The sequence below is a fragment of the Dryobates pubescens genome, chromosome 22 (assembly GCF_014839835.1).
Source record: "Dryobates pubescens isolate bDryPub1 chromosome 22, bDryPub1.pri, whole genome shotgun sequence".
In the NCBI taxonomy this organism is placed as follows: Eukaryota; Metazoa; Chordata; class Aves; order Piciformes; family Picidae; genus Dryobates; species Dryobates pubescens.
In genome coordinates this window covers 19,588,214-19,602,936 of record NC_071633.1, presented here as the reverse complement: position 1 = coordinate 19,602,936, position 14,723 = coordinate 19,588,214, and the positions used below count along the sequence as shown (strand labels likewise).

Sequence of the window (14,723 nt, the reverse complement as noted above, 5' to 3'; positions counted from 1 at the left end):
GCTGCCCGAGCCTCGCCGCCCGCCTTCAATTCAAACGCGGCGCGCGCCGCCCGCCCCCTGCAGCCGCGGCGCCACAGCCAATCGCCGCCAGGCCGCGCGTCCCCCGCGCTCCCCATTGGCTGCGAGGCCACCCGGGAGCGCCCAAACCAGGATCCGAGGGCTCGGCTTGGAAGGCGGGGCTTGGGCAGACCGGCAAATGGGCTGCGGGGGCTTCGAGGAGGGAAAGTGATGGACGTGGGCAGTGACCAATAAAAACCACGTTTCGGGGAATCCGCTCTGTGATTGGTTCGGGCCCGAATGATGGGGACGCGCTGCGAGCTGAGGTTTTGGGTGGCCGTGAGGCAGGCTGGGGTCCGCCTGGCACCGCTCTGCCTTGCGGGGAGCAGCAGAGGGGACTGGAGCCTGAGCCCGCCCGGGGTGCCGTAGCGAGCTCCGCCTGCCCTCACCCCCCCCGTGCTGAGGCGGGAAGCAGACCGGTGCTCCTCCTCCCGCCGCTGCAGCGTCCCCAGCCCTTGTGTCCGTCCGTGTTTGTGTCCCCCCCACCCCCCCGGCAGGGCTATGGCGGAGGCCGACGGTCCCCTGCAGCTGCTGGAGGTGTGCGAGCAGAGGCTGTCCCGGTTCCTCTATGATGCTGAGCACAAGCGCCTGGCCTGGCTCCGGGAGGTGGAGGAGCAGGGCCTGAGGATGCTGGATAGGTAGGGGCTGCCCCCAGGGACTTCTCCATCTCCAGGGACCTGCCTGAGCCGTGGGTGCTCCCGGCTGCCGTCGGGCCGGCCGCAGCGTGAGGGTCCCGCTGGGCACTGGGTTTCGCAGCTGGTGTAGCTGTGGGTAGCCCCATCGAGCCTCGGCACCAGGCAGCCGGTGCAGCTCCTTCCCTCGCTTCTCACCTAGCGTTTGCCCTCAGCGGGTGCTCCTGATTTTGCAGGTGGCAATGTTAGTCGTAGCCAGGGGAAAGCAATATGCCTTCTGTGTTCGTTCAACAGCAACTTTGGGGCTGAGCCCGAACTAATGTCCAAGACCCCCTCCCAGAGGAGGCGTCCCAGGAAAAGGCAATCCTCCTGCCTGAAAGAGGAGGGTAAGGAGCCCGGCAGGAGGAGGTAGGTGCCCTGTCTGGGCTGGCTCTGCTGCTCTGTTCAACAGCCAAGCGAAACAGTGACTGCCCCCAGCGAGAGCCTGCGGCAGCCACTCTGTTCCCTGGGTTAGCAAGTACGTGGCAGAGGGCTTCTGGGGGTCGACCAGCAGCTTGACTCTGGTGAGGGGCTGGGCTGGGGCTGGCTGCTCTCCTTCACTGCTGGGTTTGGGGTTTTTTTCTGTCTGGGAACAAGGAAGAGCAAACACTCTGCCTTCCTGCCCCTTTGGCTTTGTGCTGCCTTTGCTTTGGTTTGTTTTCAGCACAGCCTTGGGCCTGAGCTGGCTCCTGGGCTTCACTCTCTCGAATGTTGGTGCCAGTGCCTGAGGGAACCTGTGAGCAGAGCTTGCTGCCTGAGAGGTGCAGAAGCAGCTGGCAGGCAGAGAGGCTCCCAGGGAGCAGTGATGAAGCTGCAGGGGAGATTCCAGGTGATGTACTTAGAACCAGCTACAGGTGAGGCTTCCCAGGGGGGCGCTGAGCAGCCAGAAGCTGCCTGCAGACACATGTGGGGGCAGGATGGTGCAATTGCTCTGGTGATCAAGGCTGGCTGTGAGGCTGCCTTGCTCCCTCCACCTGTCACTGTAGCTGGCTCTGCTCTTGTCTTGTGGCCAGCACAAGGTGGCTGAGGAAACCCTCCCTGAGATGAGCTGTGCTGGGAGCTGAGGAGATGTTGTAGAGCGACCCAAACCTCGTCCCTGGCTGTGTAGAAGTGAACAGTTCCTGTGCTAGGGCACTTAAACTGTGATAACCAGGCTGAACCCCCCAGGAGTTGGTAGGGAAGAGTCAGAACTAAAAGTCTGTTGGGAAGCAGTTAGGGAGGGTGGAGAGTGCAGCAGGAATGGTGAGGAAGCCTTGGGAAGTTCAAGTGTGTGGTGCAGGAGAAGCAGCTGCTGCAGGTCCATGCAGGGAGGGCTCCTCAGAGGCACTGTGAGCTCCTGGCAGCCACGGGCTGGATCGCTCCCCTGGGGGAGGCAGGGCCCTGCCTCTCTCTTTCCCTTGTTTAAACTTAGTCTGGAGGCAGCTCTGATGTGACAGAAAGCCTGGGTGGGTGTCAACAGGAAGCTGGTCCTGCAGCTCAGCACGTTGTGTCCAGGCCATTGTTCTCCTGGCTGCCTCATCAGTGTGTTTTAGCCTTCATCTCTTAGCCTAGTGGTTAATTACTCCTTTCCCACTTAGTCTGTTTTGCTGGCTCTAGTAACAAGTCCCTCTGGTTGCTGGAGGTCAGGATGTGAAATGAAGAGAGCAAGGCTGGAGGGAGGAGGGCAGAGGGCCTCAGCTTGAACCCTAGCAGCAGGACAAGGCACCGGGGCTGTACCACCTTGTTCCTACACCATGGTGGCTTCCTCAGCTGCTTTCTCTGCTTCCACATCTGCTTTCCTCCTCTTCTCCAATCTCCACCTTCACTTGGCTGCCACTGGGCCACCCTGACAGCCCAAGCTGCTTCCTTTGGGTGTGGGTTTCTCTCCTGGCTGCTTGTGTGGCTCCATCCTCTTCTGGACACTTCCCTAAGGCAGCAGAGAGGATTTCACTGCTGTAGCTCCCCAGGGCTCCCTGGAGCTGCTCAGCCTCCACTGCAGCCATGGAGCTGGAGGTGCTTACTGTGCCAGATCAGTTTTTCCTTAAGCAACTGGCTCAGGTACCTCCTGAGTCCTAACTGCAGGGGAGGGGGCTGTGTTCTTGGCTTGCCTGTGCTGGGCTCTCCCCAGCCTGCTCCCTGCCCTTATCGCTGTGGCTGCTTTCTCAGGCTCTGCCTACCCCCAGGTGGAGGTCTATCTGCAGAGAGCAGCAGAGGCCCTGCTCCTGGCTGGGCTGTTGTGGCTGCCTGCAGGGGAGGCTCCCATGCAGAGCCAGCTACGGGAGACAGCAACATCCCTGCAGCGTGGCTGTGCCCTGCTCCAGCCAGGGAGGAGCTGGTGGCCTCAGAGTGACCTTGCTGTGCCCTGCTGTCAGCTCTGCCTGGCCCCCAGGGCTGCTGGCTGCAGTGAGCAGCAGCTCCTAGGGAAGTCCAGGAAAAGGTGGCCCTGGGTCTGGCAGAGGGCACCTGGAGCTCTCCAGGCCCAGCTCCTGCGCTGTCAGCAGCGGCCAGGGAAGGGCCGGGGGGGCAGCGGTGTGGCAGGAGCTGCCGGAGTCTCCCCAGCCCTCGCCTGCTCTGCACGGCCCCGAGAGCAGAGCGCTGCGGCGTGGCCTCACCTGCGCTGTCTTTCTTTAAGGTCATCCAGGAGGAGGAGCAGCACCAAGCTGGTGCTGGCCAAGCCCAGCTCCCAGCGGCGCCTCAGCAAGCTGCCAGCGCTCAGCCCGGGGGCGCAGGAGCCCAGCCCCAGCTGCCGGGGGGGCCCTCGGGCCGGCCCGGGAGCCGAGTGCCCGCAGCTGCCCGGGACGTGGCCACCAGGAGCACCGGCTCCCGCGGGGGAGGCTCCCGAGGGTGCCCCCTGCGAGGCTGGGGAGCAGGAGCCCTGGGGGGTCGCAGCCCCTGGGCTGCCTGAAGCCTCTCCTGCGGCTGCCACCTCCGCGGCGCGGGGGGCGCAGAGCCCCGGCGGAGCCGGAGCCTCCCCGCCCAGGGCTCCCGGAGCCGCCGGCGCTGCGCTGCTGCCCGGGGATCAGCCCCGGGACCCCCACAGCCGAGCAGCCCCGGCGAGAGCAGAGCCTGGCCGCCGCTCGGGGCAGCGCTGGAGCCGCAGGAGCTCCCTGGCGGGGAAGTGCCCCGGGGGCAGCAGGAGCAGCAGCGGCCGCAGGTCTCTCGGCAGGGACGGCTCCAGGACGGCGGCAGCGAGGGAGACCTCCCCCGGCGGAGCAAGCTGTGAGTCCCTGCAGCCCCGGCGCCTGCCTGTGGCTCTCCCAGCCCCGGCTCTTGGGGCTGGGGGGGCTTCCTCTCTCGGTGTTCTGCCCACAGCCTTTGGCCCCTGCCACCTGGACGTGCTGCTGGGCCCTGCTTTGCTGCAGGAGGCTCTGCTGGGGCACAGGGTGCAGGTGGTGGCAGGCACAGAGCCCGGCAAGGGTGGCCTGGCTCGGCCCTCCGAGGAGGCTGCTGTGTCCCTGGGTAGAGCCTTAGCTGTGGTCTGCCACCCCCCAAAGTCTGCAGCAGCCCCTGAGGCTGGGCTGGAGCTGGCAGAGGGGCCTGGATGTGTCTGGGGTGAGAGGGAGCGTCTGGGCTGAGCGCCAGCCCATGGGAGGGAGGCTCAGAGAGCCAGGCTGCTCCTGCCCCCTGCTCCTGCCCCCTGCTCCTGTTGCTCTGTGAAGGTCTTGTCCGGACCCTCAGCTCCTGCTGAAGCCAGGGCAGCTGCTGCTGAAGCAGGGAGGCCCAGGGTGCCTGGCTGTCAGCTTTGAGCTGCTGCAGCCAGGCCCTTGTCACACTGAGCTGAGTGGTGCTGGGGGGAGAGATCAGCCCCAACCCCCCAGATCGGCGCAGAGCCACGTGGGGAGCAGGAGCTGCAGTCATGGACTGGGGAAGTGCTGCCTCTGACACAGGCAGGAGGCTGCTTTGCAGCTGGAGCAGGCAGAGGAGCTGCTGCTGCCTCCCTGCTCTGCCTCCCCAGCCCACACCAGTTTGTCAGTGGCACTGGGGGAGGTGCTGCTGCTGTGGAAAGCTGGGATGAGCAATCTGGGAGGGAAGCCTGAGCTGGGTGCTGTGCCTGTGGGGAAGCTCCCCCCAGCAGCTGATGCTTTTCTCCTGCAGGCCACAGCTCCTTGGAGGTGTTTGTGGAAGAAGATGTGAGAGGCAGCACCAGGTGAGGCTGGCATGGAGAACAGGCAGGCAGCAACCACCCAGCACCCTGGGAGGTCCCTTTGGTGTCACAGGCCCAGGACTGGCTCTGGGGCAGGCTGTCAGGTGGTGCTGGCCCCTGGGGGGGACATCTCCATGTGTGTGCTGCTGCTCAGGCCCAGCTCTCCCCTTCAGAAGCCTGCTCAGAGCAGGGTGAGCTCAGGCTCTGTCAGGTGGGGCCCAGCCCATGCCCCAGGCCCTGGTGCTGGCCAGCAGCACAGGAATTCTGTCCTGGGGTTCCTGGCTGGAGCTAACCTGTGGATGTCTGCTGGTGCTGGAGAGCAGGCAGCAGGGCTCTGACCTGGGAGGTGGACCTGGAGCTTCCTCTTCACCTCCTGTGTGAACCTTCTGCAGGAGGGCACTCAGCTCCTCACTTTGGTGCCAGGAGTGTGGTGAAGCCTCTGTGGCCTGGCTGGGATGGTGCTGTGCCCCTGGGTGTGCCCAGGCTGCCCTGGGCTGGCTCCATCACACCTCATCCCCATGAGTCACCCTTTGAGGAGCTGAAATAATTCAGGTGGCTCTTTTTCCACAGACCCAGGCTGGAAGCTGAGCCCCCAGGTGCAGAGGTAAGTTCTGAAGAGCAGCCTGCAGCCTCTCTGCCCTCTCCAGGCCTGGGCTGATGCCTTTGGAGCAAGGGTCGTGGCCAGGGGCTGTCCTGCCCTGTCCCTCCAGCTCAGGGGAGGTGCTGACAGCTTGGTTGCTGCTGCCCTCTGGGGGCTTGGGCAGCTGCTTGGCTCCTGCTGGGCAGAGACATCTCCTGCCCTCTGGATGCAGCATTTGGAGGTGCTTGGCCAGGTCCCCAGCAGGCAGCAAGCCTTCACCTGTCAGCTGGGCACAGTCCTGGGGTGCCCTGTGGTGTGGCTGCTCTGAGCTGCAGACACCAGGGGCCCGGTCCAGGCTCCCTGCCCTGCTTGGCATTGCCTCCTCTGGGCTGCCAGGGCTGCTGCTGTGGCTGTGCTGTGAGCCAGCTGTGAGGGGTGGGCTCTGCCCTGGAGCTGCTGCTGCCAGGGGGCTCTGCCCCAGGCTGGGGGGTGGCAGCTCAGCACATCTCCAAAGCTCCCTTGCTGGGGCAGCTGCTCAGGGGATGTCTGCTCCCTTCCCCTGCAGGCTCCTGAGGACATCCCTGTCTGCAGCAGAAGTGTCCAGGCTGCCAGCCCCTCCGCTCAGCACCCCTCTGCTCAGCACCAGCAAGGTAACCTGGCACTGCTCTGGCACTCCTAGAGTGAGGGCCCCAAGGCCCCCCAGGAGCAGGGTGTGTGGAGCAGGTGGGGCCAGAGGCAGCTCTGAGCAGGCAGGATGATGTTCCATGTTCTGATGCCCTGGGGCTGGGGCACAGGCAGCTGGCTAAGCCAGGCTGTGTTAGCAGTGCCTCTAGGCCTGGAGGCAAACTGTCCTGGCCAGCCTCCAGCCACTTGGAACAGATTGCTCCTGGAGCTGGAGCCTTGCAGAGTGCCATGTTCTGTTCCAGCACCTCCCCTGGGGGGCACCCATGGGGCTGTGAGCACCCCAGAGCCAGGAGCTGGGCCCCCAGAGATGGCTTCCTGGTGGTGCTGACTGCAGGTTTCTCCCCAGGAAGCTTTGCCAAGCTGAGCAGTGAGCCCCAGCAGGGGAAGCAGGAACCACCTCTCTGTGCCAAGCCCCAGGAGAAGCCTACACACATCTGGTAGGAGAGAGCTGTGGGGAGGAACGAGCCTGGGCTGCAGGCACTGGGGCTTGGCCTTCTGACTTGTGGAAGGGCTCTGGGGGGGTTGTTGCCCTGCCTCTCCCCTCACACTCCCACTGTGAGTAGTCTTTGGCCAAACCTTGTCCCTCCTGGGAGTCCCTTGTGACTTCTTGAGCCCTTCTGGGGTGAGGGCTGCTGGGAAGCAGGCAGAGGAGCTTGGGCACAAGCAGAGAGGTGATGGAGGTGGCACAGCTGCCTCAGCTCAGGCTCTGAGCAGCTCCTCAAGGAGTGGTCCCAGGAGCAGTGTGAGAAGGTGGCTGAGCTGCTCCTCTTGTGGCAGGGCCTGGCACACCTGACCTGTGCCCTCCCTGCTGGCTCTCCCCCCTGAGCCCTCAGCTGCCTTTGGTCTCCTCTCCTGCCTGTGCTGGGCTCAGTTCTCTGGGCTCACAGTGGCCTTGGGTCTCACACAGGTCCAGACCTGCTGCCTTCCTCGGGGCAGCTGGGCCCTGGCTCTGCCCTGGGGCAGCCTCCAGGCTTCCCCCTGGGGCTGGGAGGTGCCAAGGAGGGGGCTCCCCCCGGGGGTAAATCTGGGTGTCCAGAGGGCTTGCAGAGCAGCTGAGACCCTGCCAGGGAGCAGAGCTGGGCCGTGGCTGACAGCAGCCAGCAGAGCACAGCTGTGCTGCTCCCTGGGCTCGGGGTGGAGAGGCAGAGGGAGCCAGACGGAGCCTGGGGGTCCCCTGCCCTCCCTGTGCCCTCCCTGTAGGTCCAGCCCCAGGCCTGGCTGCGGTCACAGGCGGTCCCTGTCCTCCAGCAGCAGAGAGCAGGCCCGGGGCAGTCTGGGGCACGGTGGGCAGCTGCTGGCCCCCTGAGGTGCCTCTGGTGGTGCCCCCAGGCCGAGGAGCTGCAGGCAGGCAGTGGGAGCGCTCTGGAGCCGGCCCCGCGCCCCGGACGAGGAGCAGAGGAGCTCAGCAGCCCAGCCCCCAGCCTCCCCCTCCCCCGCCGGCAAGGTGAGTGCCTGCCCCGGGGGGAGGGCTCTGCCCCCAGCCCCCCCCCCCCCCCCCTGCCCCGGGCCTGACTGCCGTGTGCCCTGCAGGTGGTGAGGCCGCTGAAGAGCCTCCTGCAGGCGGTGCAGCGCAGCCAGCTGCTGGCCAGCCCCGGCGGCCAGCCCGGGGGCATCACAGGCTTCATCCGGCGCAAGACCCCCGGCAGGGCTGCGCTCAAGGTCAGAGCTCCACCTGCCCTGCGGGGGGCGCCCCCCGGGGGAGCGGGGCTGGGCTGCAGGGGGAGCCCCCCCGGGGCAGCAGGGCAGGCTGCAGGGGGAGCCCCCCCAAGGAGCCCCCCAGGGCAGCAGGGCAGGCTGTAGGGGGAGCCCCCCCAAGGAGCCCCCCGGGGCAGCAGGGCAGGCTGCAGGGGGAGCCCCCCCAAGGAGCCCCCCGGGGCAGCAGGGCAGGCTGCAGGGGGAGCCCCCCCGGGGCAGCAGGGCAGGCTGCAGGGGGAGCCCCCCCGGGGCAGCAGGGCAGGCTGCAGGGGGAGCCCCCCCGGGCAGCAGGGCAGGCTGCAGGGGGAGCCCCCCCAAGGAGCCCCCCGGGGCAGCAGGGCAGGCTGCAGGGGGAGCCCCCCCAAGGAGCCCCCCCAGGGCAGCAGGGCAGGCTGCCCTCCTGGCTCTGCTCCGGGGGGCACTGGGGGCTGCTGCCTTGTGCCCGGCTCAGCCCCTGGGCACCGGCCCCAGCCCTGCCTTGTGCAGCTGCTCCATCAGTGCAGCACTGGGGGGGCTCTGTGCCTGGTGCTGAGGGACAGGCCCCGGGGGGCAGCGTGGCTGTGCTGTCGGGGGGGGCTGGTGGCACTTCCAAACCCTGAGGCTTTGTCTCTCTCTCTCTTCTCCACAGGGAGACTTTGTTGTAAGTAGAGCTCTGGGATGGCAGGGGCTGGAGAAGGCTGTGCCCCTGCCCCATGGGCGCTTCCCTCCCCTGGTGCTGGCAGCCACGCAGCTCTGCCGGGCAGGCCAGGGGCCCTGGCAGTGCTTGGGTGGCAGGATGCCTCTGGAAGGCCTCTGAGGTGTGCTCTGTTGGCTCTGGGGCCGGCTGAGAAGCCCTTTGGCCTCAGCAAGGCTGTCCCTGTGCTCCTGCCCTGCTCTCACTGGTGCAGGTGGTGCTGTGCCAGGCCAGGAATGCTGCCTGCAGGTGCCCCCAGAGCTGCTCCTTTCCCCTGCCCCTGGGCTGCACTGTTGCCAGACCTGTGGTGTTCCTCCCCTGCTGGCAGCTGCCTGGGCACCAGCAGCCCAAGGGTGGGCACAGACCCCAGCAGTGGGTACAGCCTGAGCTGCTCTTTGTCAGGAGAGGGAGAGGCAGAGGCTGGAAAGCCTCAGGAGGAAGCAGGAGGCTGAGGAACAGAGGAGGAAGAAAGTGGAGGAGGAGAAGAGACGACGCCAGGCAGAGATGAAGCAGTGAGTTGGGTGCCTTAGCTCCTGCCCCTGGGCTGCCTGGGGGCTGGCAGCATGGCTGTGCCCAGCTCTGTGCCTGCTGTGTGGTAGGGGCAGGTGGCAGACTGCTGCCTGGGCAGCCCAGGCCCTGATGCCTGCTCTGGGGTGGTGCAAAGCAGCTGCTGGTGCCTGAGCTGAGCCCAGGAGCGTGCTGGGGCCCAGCCCAGGCAGGGCAGGCGGAGGAGCCCTCAGCAGGGCCCTGCTCCCCATCCCCCTGGGAGCAGGGCAGGCTGTGACAGCCCCTCTGGCCCCAGGAAGAGGGAGGAGAGGCTGAGGAAGGCACTGCAGGCCAAGGAGAGGGTGGAACAAATGGAGGAGGAGAAGAAGAGGAGGATGGAGCAGAAGATGCTGCAGAGCGATGAGAAGGTGAGAGGCTGGGGAGCCCTTGGCAGGAGCTGGTGTGCTCCCTGTGGGCATGGGGCTGGGCAGGCCTGGGCCACAGCCACTGCCCTAGGGGAGGATTAGATCCTCCAGCTTTGGTTCTGAACATTCCTGCCCCAGCACCCAGCTCCTGAGGAGCTGCTGTGGGAGCTTGGCACCGAAGCTGGGGCGGTGTGGTGCCTGCTGGGCGCTCCCTGGCACAGCACAGGGCTGAGCTGGGTGCTGGGTGGGGGGACAGCAGCAGAGCTGGGTGCTGGGGGTGGGGGGCAGCAGCAGAGCTGGGTGCTGCAGAGCTGGGGGCTGGGGGGGCAGCAGCAGAGCTGGGGGCTGGGGGGGCAGCAGCAGAGCTGGGGGCAGCAGGGCTGGGGGCTGGGGGCAGCAGCAGAGCTGTGGCTGCCGCAGGTGCGTCCCTCCCAGCCGCGGGACGAGAGGCTGGCAGAGGAGCGGAGCAGGAGGAAGCTGTGCAGGAAGCTGGAGGAAGCTGAGGCAAGGAAGCAGAGAGCCCTGAGGAGGGTAAGAGCCATTCCAGACCCCTCCTGCACGTGCAGAGGGGAAGGAGGAGCAGGGAACCTCGGCACTGCCCTGCCCAGGTCCATGCTGCAAGGTGTCTGTTACAGCAGGGGTGGCGTTGGGTGGGAGGCAGGCAGGAAGGGGAGGCAGGGTGGAGGGGCAGGCAGGGCAGGTGGGAGGCAGGCAGGAGGGGCAGGCAGGGCAGGTGGGAGGCAGGCAGGGCGGGGGGAGGCAGGGTGGAGGGGCAGGCAGGAGGGGCAGGCAGGGCAGGTGGGGGGCCAGCAGGGCAGGTGGGGGGCAGGCAGGAGGGGCAGGCAGGGCAGGTGGGGGGCCAGCAGGGCAGGTGGGGGGCGGGCAGGTGGGGGGCCGGCAGGGCAGGTGGGAGGCAGGCAGGAGGGGCAGGCAGGGCAGGTGGGGGGCCGGCAGGGCAGGTGGGAGGCAGGCAGGAGGGGCAGGCAGGGCAGGTGGGGGGCCGGCAGGGCAGGTGGGAGGCAGGCAGGAGGGGCAGGCAGGGCAGGTGGGGGGCCAGCAGGGCAGGTGGGAGGCAGGCAGGAGGGGCAGGCAGGGCAGGTGGGGGGCCAGCAGGGCAGGTGGGAGGCAGGCAGGAGGGGCAGGCAGGGCAGGTGGGGGGCCAGCAGGGCAGGTGGGGGGCAGGCAGGAGGGGCAGGCAGGGCAGGTGGTCTCCAAGCAGTTGCTTTGTGTCCTTTCCTTTCCACACTTGACCCTGGAGGGTTGTAAGGGATTCCTTCCTCCTTCCTCAGGAGGAACACGAACTTGAGCAGCAAGAAGCACTACAGAGAGAGGATGAGGTGAAGGGGAAGAGGGTCTGGGAGCTGAGAAGCCTTATGGAGCAGCGCCAGCTGGAGCACATGAAGGAGAGGTACCAGCTGCTTGCTGCCCTGGAGGGGCTGCCCCAAGGGTCTGGGCTGCCCCCCAGCCTTAGGGTGCTGAAGCAGGAAGGCTGTAAGCAGGGCCAGGGCTGTGCTTTGGGCCACAGCTGAAGCAGGGTTGGTTTTCTGCAGGGACCACAAACAGAGATGGAGAGAGAAGGCTCCCCCAGGACAGCTGGAGCCAGGGGGGCTCACTGAGAAGAGCAGAAAGGTGAGGGGGGAAGGGGTTGTGGAACAGCTGCTGTGGGGAGGAGATGATGCACAGGCTGGGATTCAGGGTCGCTTGCCAAGCACTGCCTGGGCTCTGAGCTGGGCTGTGATGCTGCTCAGGGGGACAGAGGCCTGATGAAGGCCAGGGGTGGGTGGATGTTGTGCTCTGGGCTGGGACTGGGGTTGGCTGCCCTGTGCCTGGCAGGGGACTCTCCTCAGCCTCAGCACAAGGCAGCACCTGGAGGAACAGCTCCAGGTGGCATTTCCTGTGACACTCAGTGAAGGTGGAAAGCAGTGAGGGGTTGGTCCCTGGGCCCCTCCCTGGCTGTGCTTGCAGGCTGTGGGCCCCACAGCTCCAGGTGTCTGATGGCTTCAGCTGGCTTCACTTGCACCTGGACACAGAACCCTGCAGCTCAGGCTCCTTGCCTCAGAATGGCACAGGGACACCTTTCCACCTCTGCCCTCAGCATCCCTCCTCTTCTGCCTCCTGCTTTAGTAAAGACTCAAGCCCCAGGGGCTGCTGCTCTGAAGGGCAAACCCCTCCTGTCCTGCTGCTCTTGCTCCCTAGCTCTGTGTCCCCCCAGCCCCCTGTGCTGTGTCCCTTCAGTGCTGCTTTGAAGGGGCTGGAATGAGCCCAGCAAAGCTCCTCCAGGCCAGGCAGACACCGAGCCCTGTGCCTGCAGCTCTCCCCCTTGTGGGTGGTACAGGAGGAGGAATGCCTGGAAGAGTGCTGGGGTTGGGAAGCAGCTTAAGCAGTGAGGGTTTTCTTCCCTTTGTTAGGAGGAAGAGAGCCCCAAAGTGCTGCAGCAGAGGCACAAGCAAGCAGAGCCTGCTGCTGTGGCTGCAGAGCCCTGGCTCAGAGCAGCAGAGGTGAGCATGGGCTCTGCAGGCCCTGCTGGTCTGCAGCTGAGCACACCAGGAGCTGCCTCAGCTCTTGAGCCCTGGGGTTGCCTTTTGGCTGCAGGCTGAGGGCCTGTGCAGGAAATCTGCCTCAGGCCCAGGGAGTCTGCAGCTTGTGCTTGGGAACACAAACGAGGAGTGGCTGAATTCCTGCCTCTCAACAGCAGGAGGATGCTCTGCAGGAGCCCCAGCAGCTGGGAGAGGAGAAGAGAGTCAGGGAGGCAGAAGCTCTGCCTGCTGCCTGTGCCACCTGGCTGAGCAAAGCTGTGAAGGTGAGTCCTGAGCCGAGCCCTCAGGTGGGGCCCTGGGGTCTGCTGAAGGATTCTCCCCCCCGAGATGGGGCAGGGCACAGCCTCCTGCCTGGGGTCTGCCGGGGCCCTGCTGCCCTCCTCCGTGCTGCACAGCCAAGAACCGGCGCCGGGAGCCTGGAGGGAGGGAAGCCAGGCTGGAGAAGCTGATGGGGATGGCCGCGGGATGGCAGCACCTGAGGAGGAGTCTGAGCTGCCTGAGCCGCGGCCGGGGAAGGGGAAGAAGCTGCGCTGAGAGCCGGGCTGAAGCCCAGCCCCTGCCGGCGCCTGCCCTCCCTCCTGCCTGGCTTCTCGAAGCTGTGGCTGGGGGCAGAGCTCTGGAGAACACAAACCAGACCTGACCAGGGGAGCCAAGGGCTCAACCTCACCTACAGAGTCCTTTGAAGGCCCAGGGAGGGACAGGGGTGGCTGCCCCTGAGCACAGTGGGGGCTGGGATGACCACAGCTGTGTGTCCTGGCCTAACCCCAGCCTCCAGCCAAGCAGCAGGCAGCTGCTCACTCCCTCCCTGCCCCAGTGGGACAGGGAGGAGAAAGGCAGCTGCTGGTGGAGACAAGGGCCAGGCTGGTACCTGAGATGAGGGCCTCAAGGAGCAAGTGAGTGCTCTCCACCCCCTGGCTGATGTCCCTGAGAAGCCACCCTGGGCAATTGCCCCCAGCCCACTCCCTGGCAGGGCATGGCACAGCAGACAGACCTTGGCCTGGTATGGGCACTGCCCAGCAGTACCCAGATCACTGGGGGGTGGTCAGCTGAAATCCCTAACCCAGCTGAAGCCAGGACAGGCCTTGAGCTCCTCCCTATAAGGCCAGGAGGGATCTTGGAGCTGTGGCTTGTGTGGTTCTGCCCTGTGCAGCAGAGCCAGAGGTGCTCCTGGCCAGCAGCTGTCCCAGCTGTGGGGGCAGCCCCTGCTGCAGCTCAGCTCTCAGCAGGCTGAGAGCACAACCCAGGGCTCAGGAGCACGAAGCCAAAAGGATCTGAGCACTTCTGGGGGTTACTGAGGGCCTGCACCCAGGCTGCCTGGTGGGAGCTGGATGGATGCTCAGTTCCTGTGAGGCTCAAAGGTGCCCCCTGCCCAGCCTGCTGCCCCCTGCCCAGCCTGGAGGGCTGAGGGTCCTGCCTGGGCACCTCAGCAGCATCTTGCTGGGGAGCTGAGTTCCGATCTTCCTCCTTGGTGTTGGAGCTCTGAGTGGCAGCTTGAAGTCAGCCTGTGGGGCCCTGGTGGCTACCAGTCCTGGGTGGCTCTGGTGGCCTCTCCCTGCAGGCTGTGCTCTGCTGCCTGCCCTCACTGGAGCCCTCTGCTTTCAGAGGTCTGTCTCTGCCTCCTGCCTGGAGTCCCTGAGGGGGGACGCCAACAACTACGGCATGGACCTGAACAGCGACGACTCCACGGACGATGAGAACGACCCCCGGAAGCCTGTCCCTGCCTGGGCCGAGGGTAGGTTCCTGTCCCCTGGGATCCCTCCGTGGGGCGCTCCAGATGCACCCCGTGCAGCGCGGGAGGCTGCAGCAGCTGCTGGCCCTGCGCGGGGAGGAGCTGCAGCTGCCGTCAGAGCCCTGGGGGCTCAGCAGCCAGGGGGCAGCCTGTGGGACGCGGGGCTGGCTCGGGCTGTGCTTGGGGTGCTGGTAGCTCAGCACATCCCGCCGGCCGCCGCGGAGCCTGCGGGGCTCCGAGCGGGAGCCCTGCCGAGGGCGCTGCCTGGCCGCGGGGAGCAGCGCGGGCGCGGAAGGAGCCCTCGGGAGCCGCTCCCCAGGCTGCGTCTCTGCCCTGCTCGTCCCCGCAGGCTCTCGGCTCAACCAGGCGGTTGTCCACCAGTACTACCACCCGGTGGACGTGGACCAGATCTTTGGGCTGATCCTCAGCCCCAGGCTGGAGGACATCTTCGGCAAGAGCAAGCCCAGGTACTTCAAGCGCACCAGCTCGGCCGTCTGGACCTCCCCTCCCGGCGCCCAGCCCCCCTGCGGCTGCAAACCCTGAGGGCACAGAGCCGTGCCCGAGGGCGGCAGGGGCAGTGCTGGGCTGCTCCCGCTGCCTCGCTGCCATTTTAAGTTGTTTTGGTTGGTTTTGTACAGAAATAAAAGTTCTTCATAAGCCCTGCTGCCTGCATCCCTCCTTCCCTGCCGGGGGGGTGGTGCTGGGTGGCTGTGGTTGGTCCCTGCCAGGTCTGAGGTGGCTCTGCCTCTCCCCTGCCCTCTCCTGGGGGCTCTGGGCTCCCTTGGGTCACCTCCTGGGGCCTCTCTGGGATTCCCCTGGGCTTCCCTGGCCTCTCTGGGATTCTCCTGCACTCTCTGGGGCTCTCTTGAATTCTCTCCTGGGCTCCCTGGGGGCCTCTCAGCATCGCTGAAGCTCTCTTGGGATCTCCTTGGAGGCTTTTTCCCTGTGCTCTCTGAGCTCCTTTGGCTCTCAGGTGCTTTTGGGGTGGCTGTGGCACCTCTCAGCTCAGTCCTGGCAGCCTGTTGGGGCTGCTCTCCTGGTGCCCATTCCCCCACGCTCTCTG

General features: G+C 66.2%; 1 protein-coding gene across 1 annotated transcript; it reads left to right on the top strand.

The window, feature by feature from the left end:
* The first annotated feature begins 300 nt into the window (after positions 1-300).
* LOC128898329 (inner centromere protein-like) lies at positions 301-14,259 on the top strand. The gene is made up of 18 exons (XM_054171715.1): positions 301-422; positions 555-695; positions 984-1,097; positions 3,340-3,551; positions 3,615-3,926; positions 4,020-4,166; positions 6,450-6,552; positions 7,445-7,559; positions 7,646-7,774; positions 8,886-8,995; positions 9,286-9,397; positions 9,815-9,925; positions 10,684-10,802; positions 10,945-11,023; positions 11,803-11,892; positions 12,087-12,194; positions 13,534-13,663; positions 14,010-14,259. Exons 1-18 carry the CDS (start codon positions 301-303, stop codon positions 14,201-14,203), a joined length of 2,448 nt encoding a protein of 815 aa, XP_054027690.1. The 3' UTR covers positions 14,204-14,259.
* The last annotated feature ends 464 nt before the right edge of the window (positions 14,260-14,723 follow it).

Coding starts and splice junctions, on each gene's coding strand:
- LOC128898329 (XM_054171715.1), top strand. CDS start 301: ATGGGGACGCGCTGCGAGCTGAGGTTTTGGGTGGCCGTGAGGCAGGCT. Junction 6,553..7,444: donor GAGAAGCCTACACACATCTG/GTAGGAGAGAGC, acceptor TGGTGCCCCCAG/GCCGAGGAGCTGCAGGCAGG. Junction 12,195..13,533: donor GGCTGAGCAAAGCTGTGAAG/GTGAGTCCTGAG, acceptor CTCTGCTTTCAG/AGGTCTGTCTCTGCCTCCTG.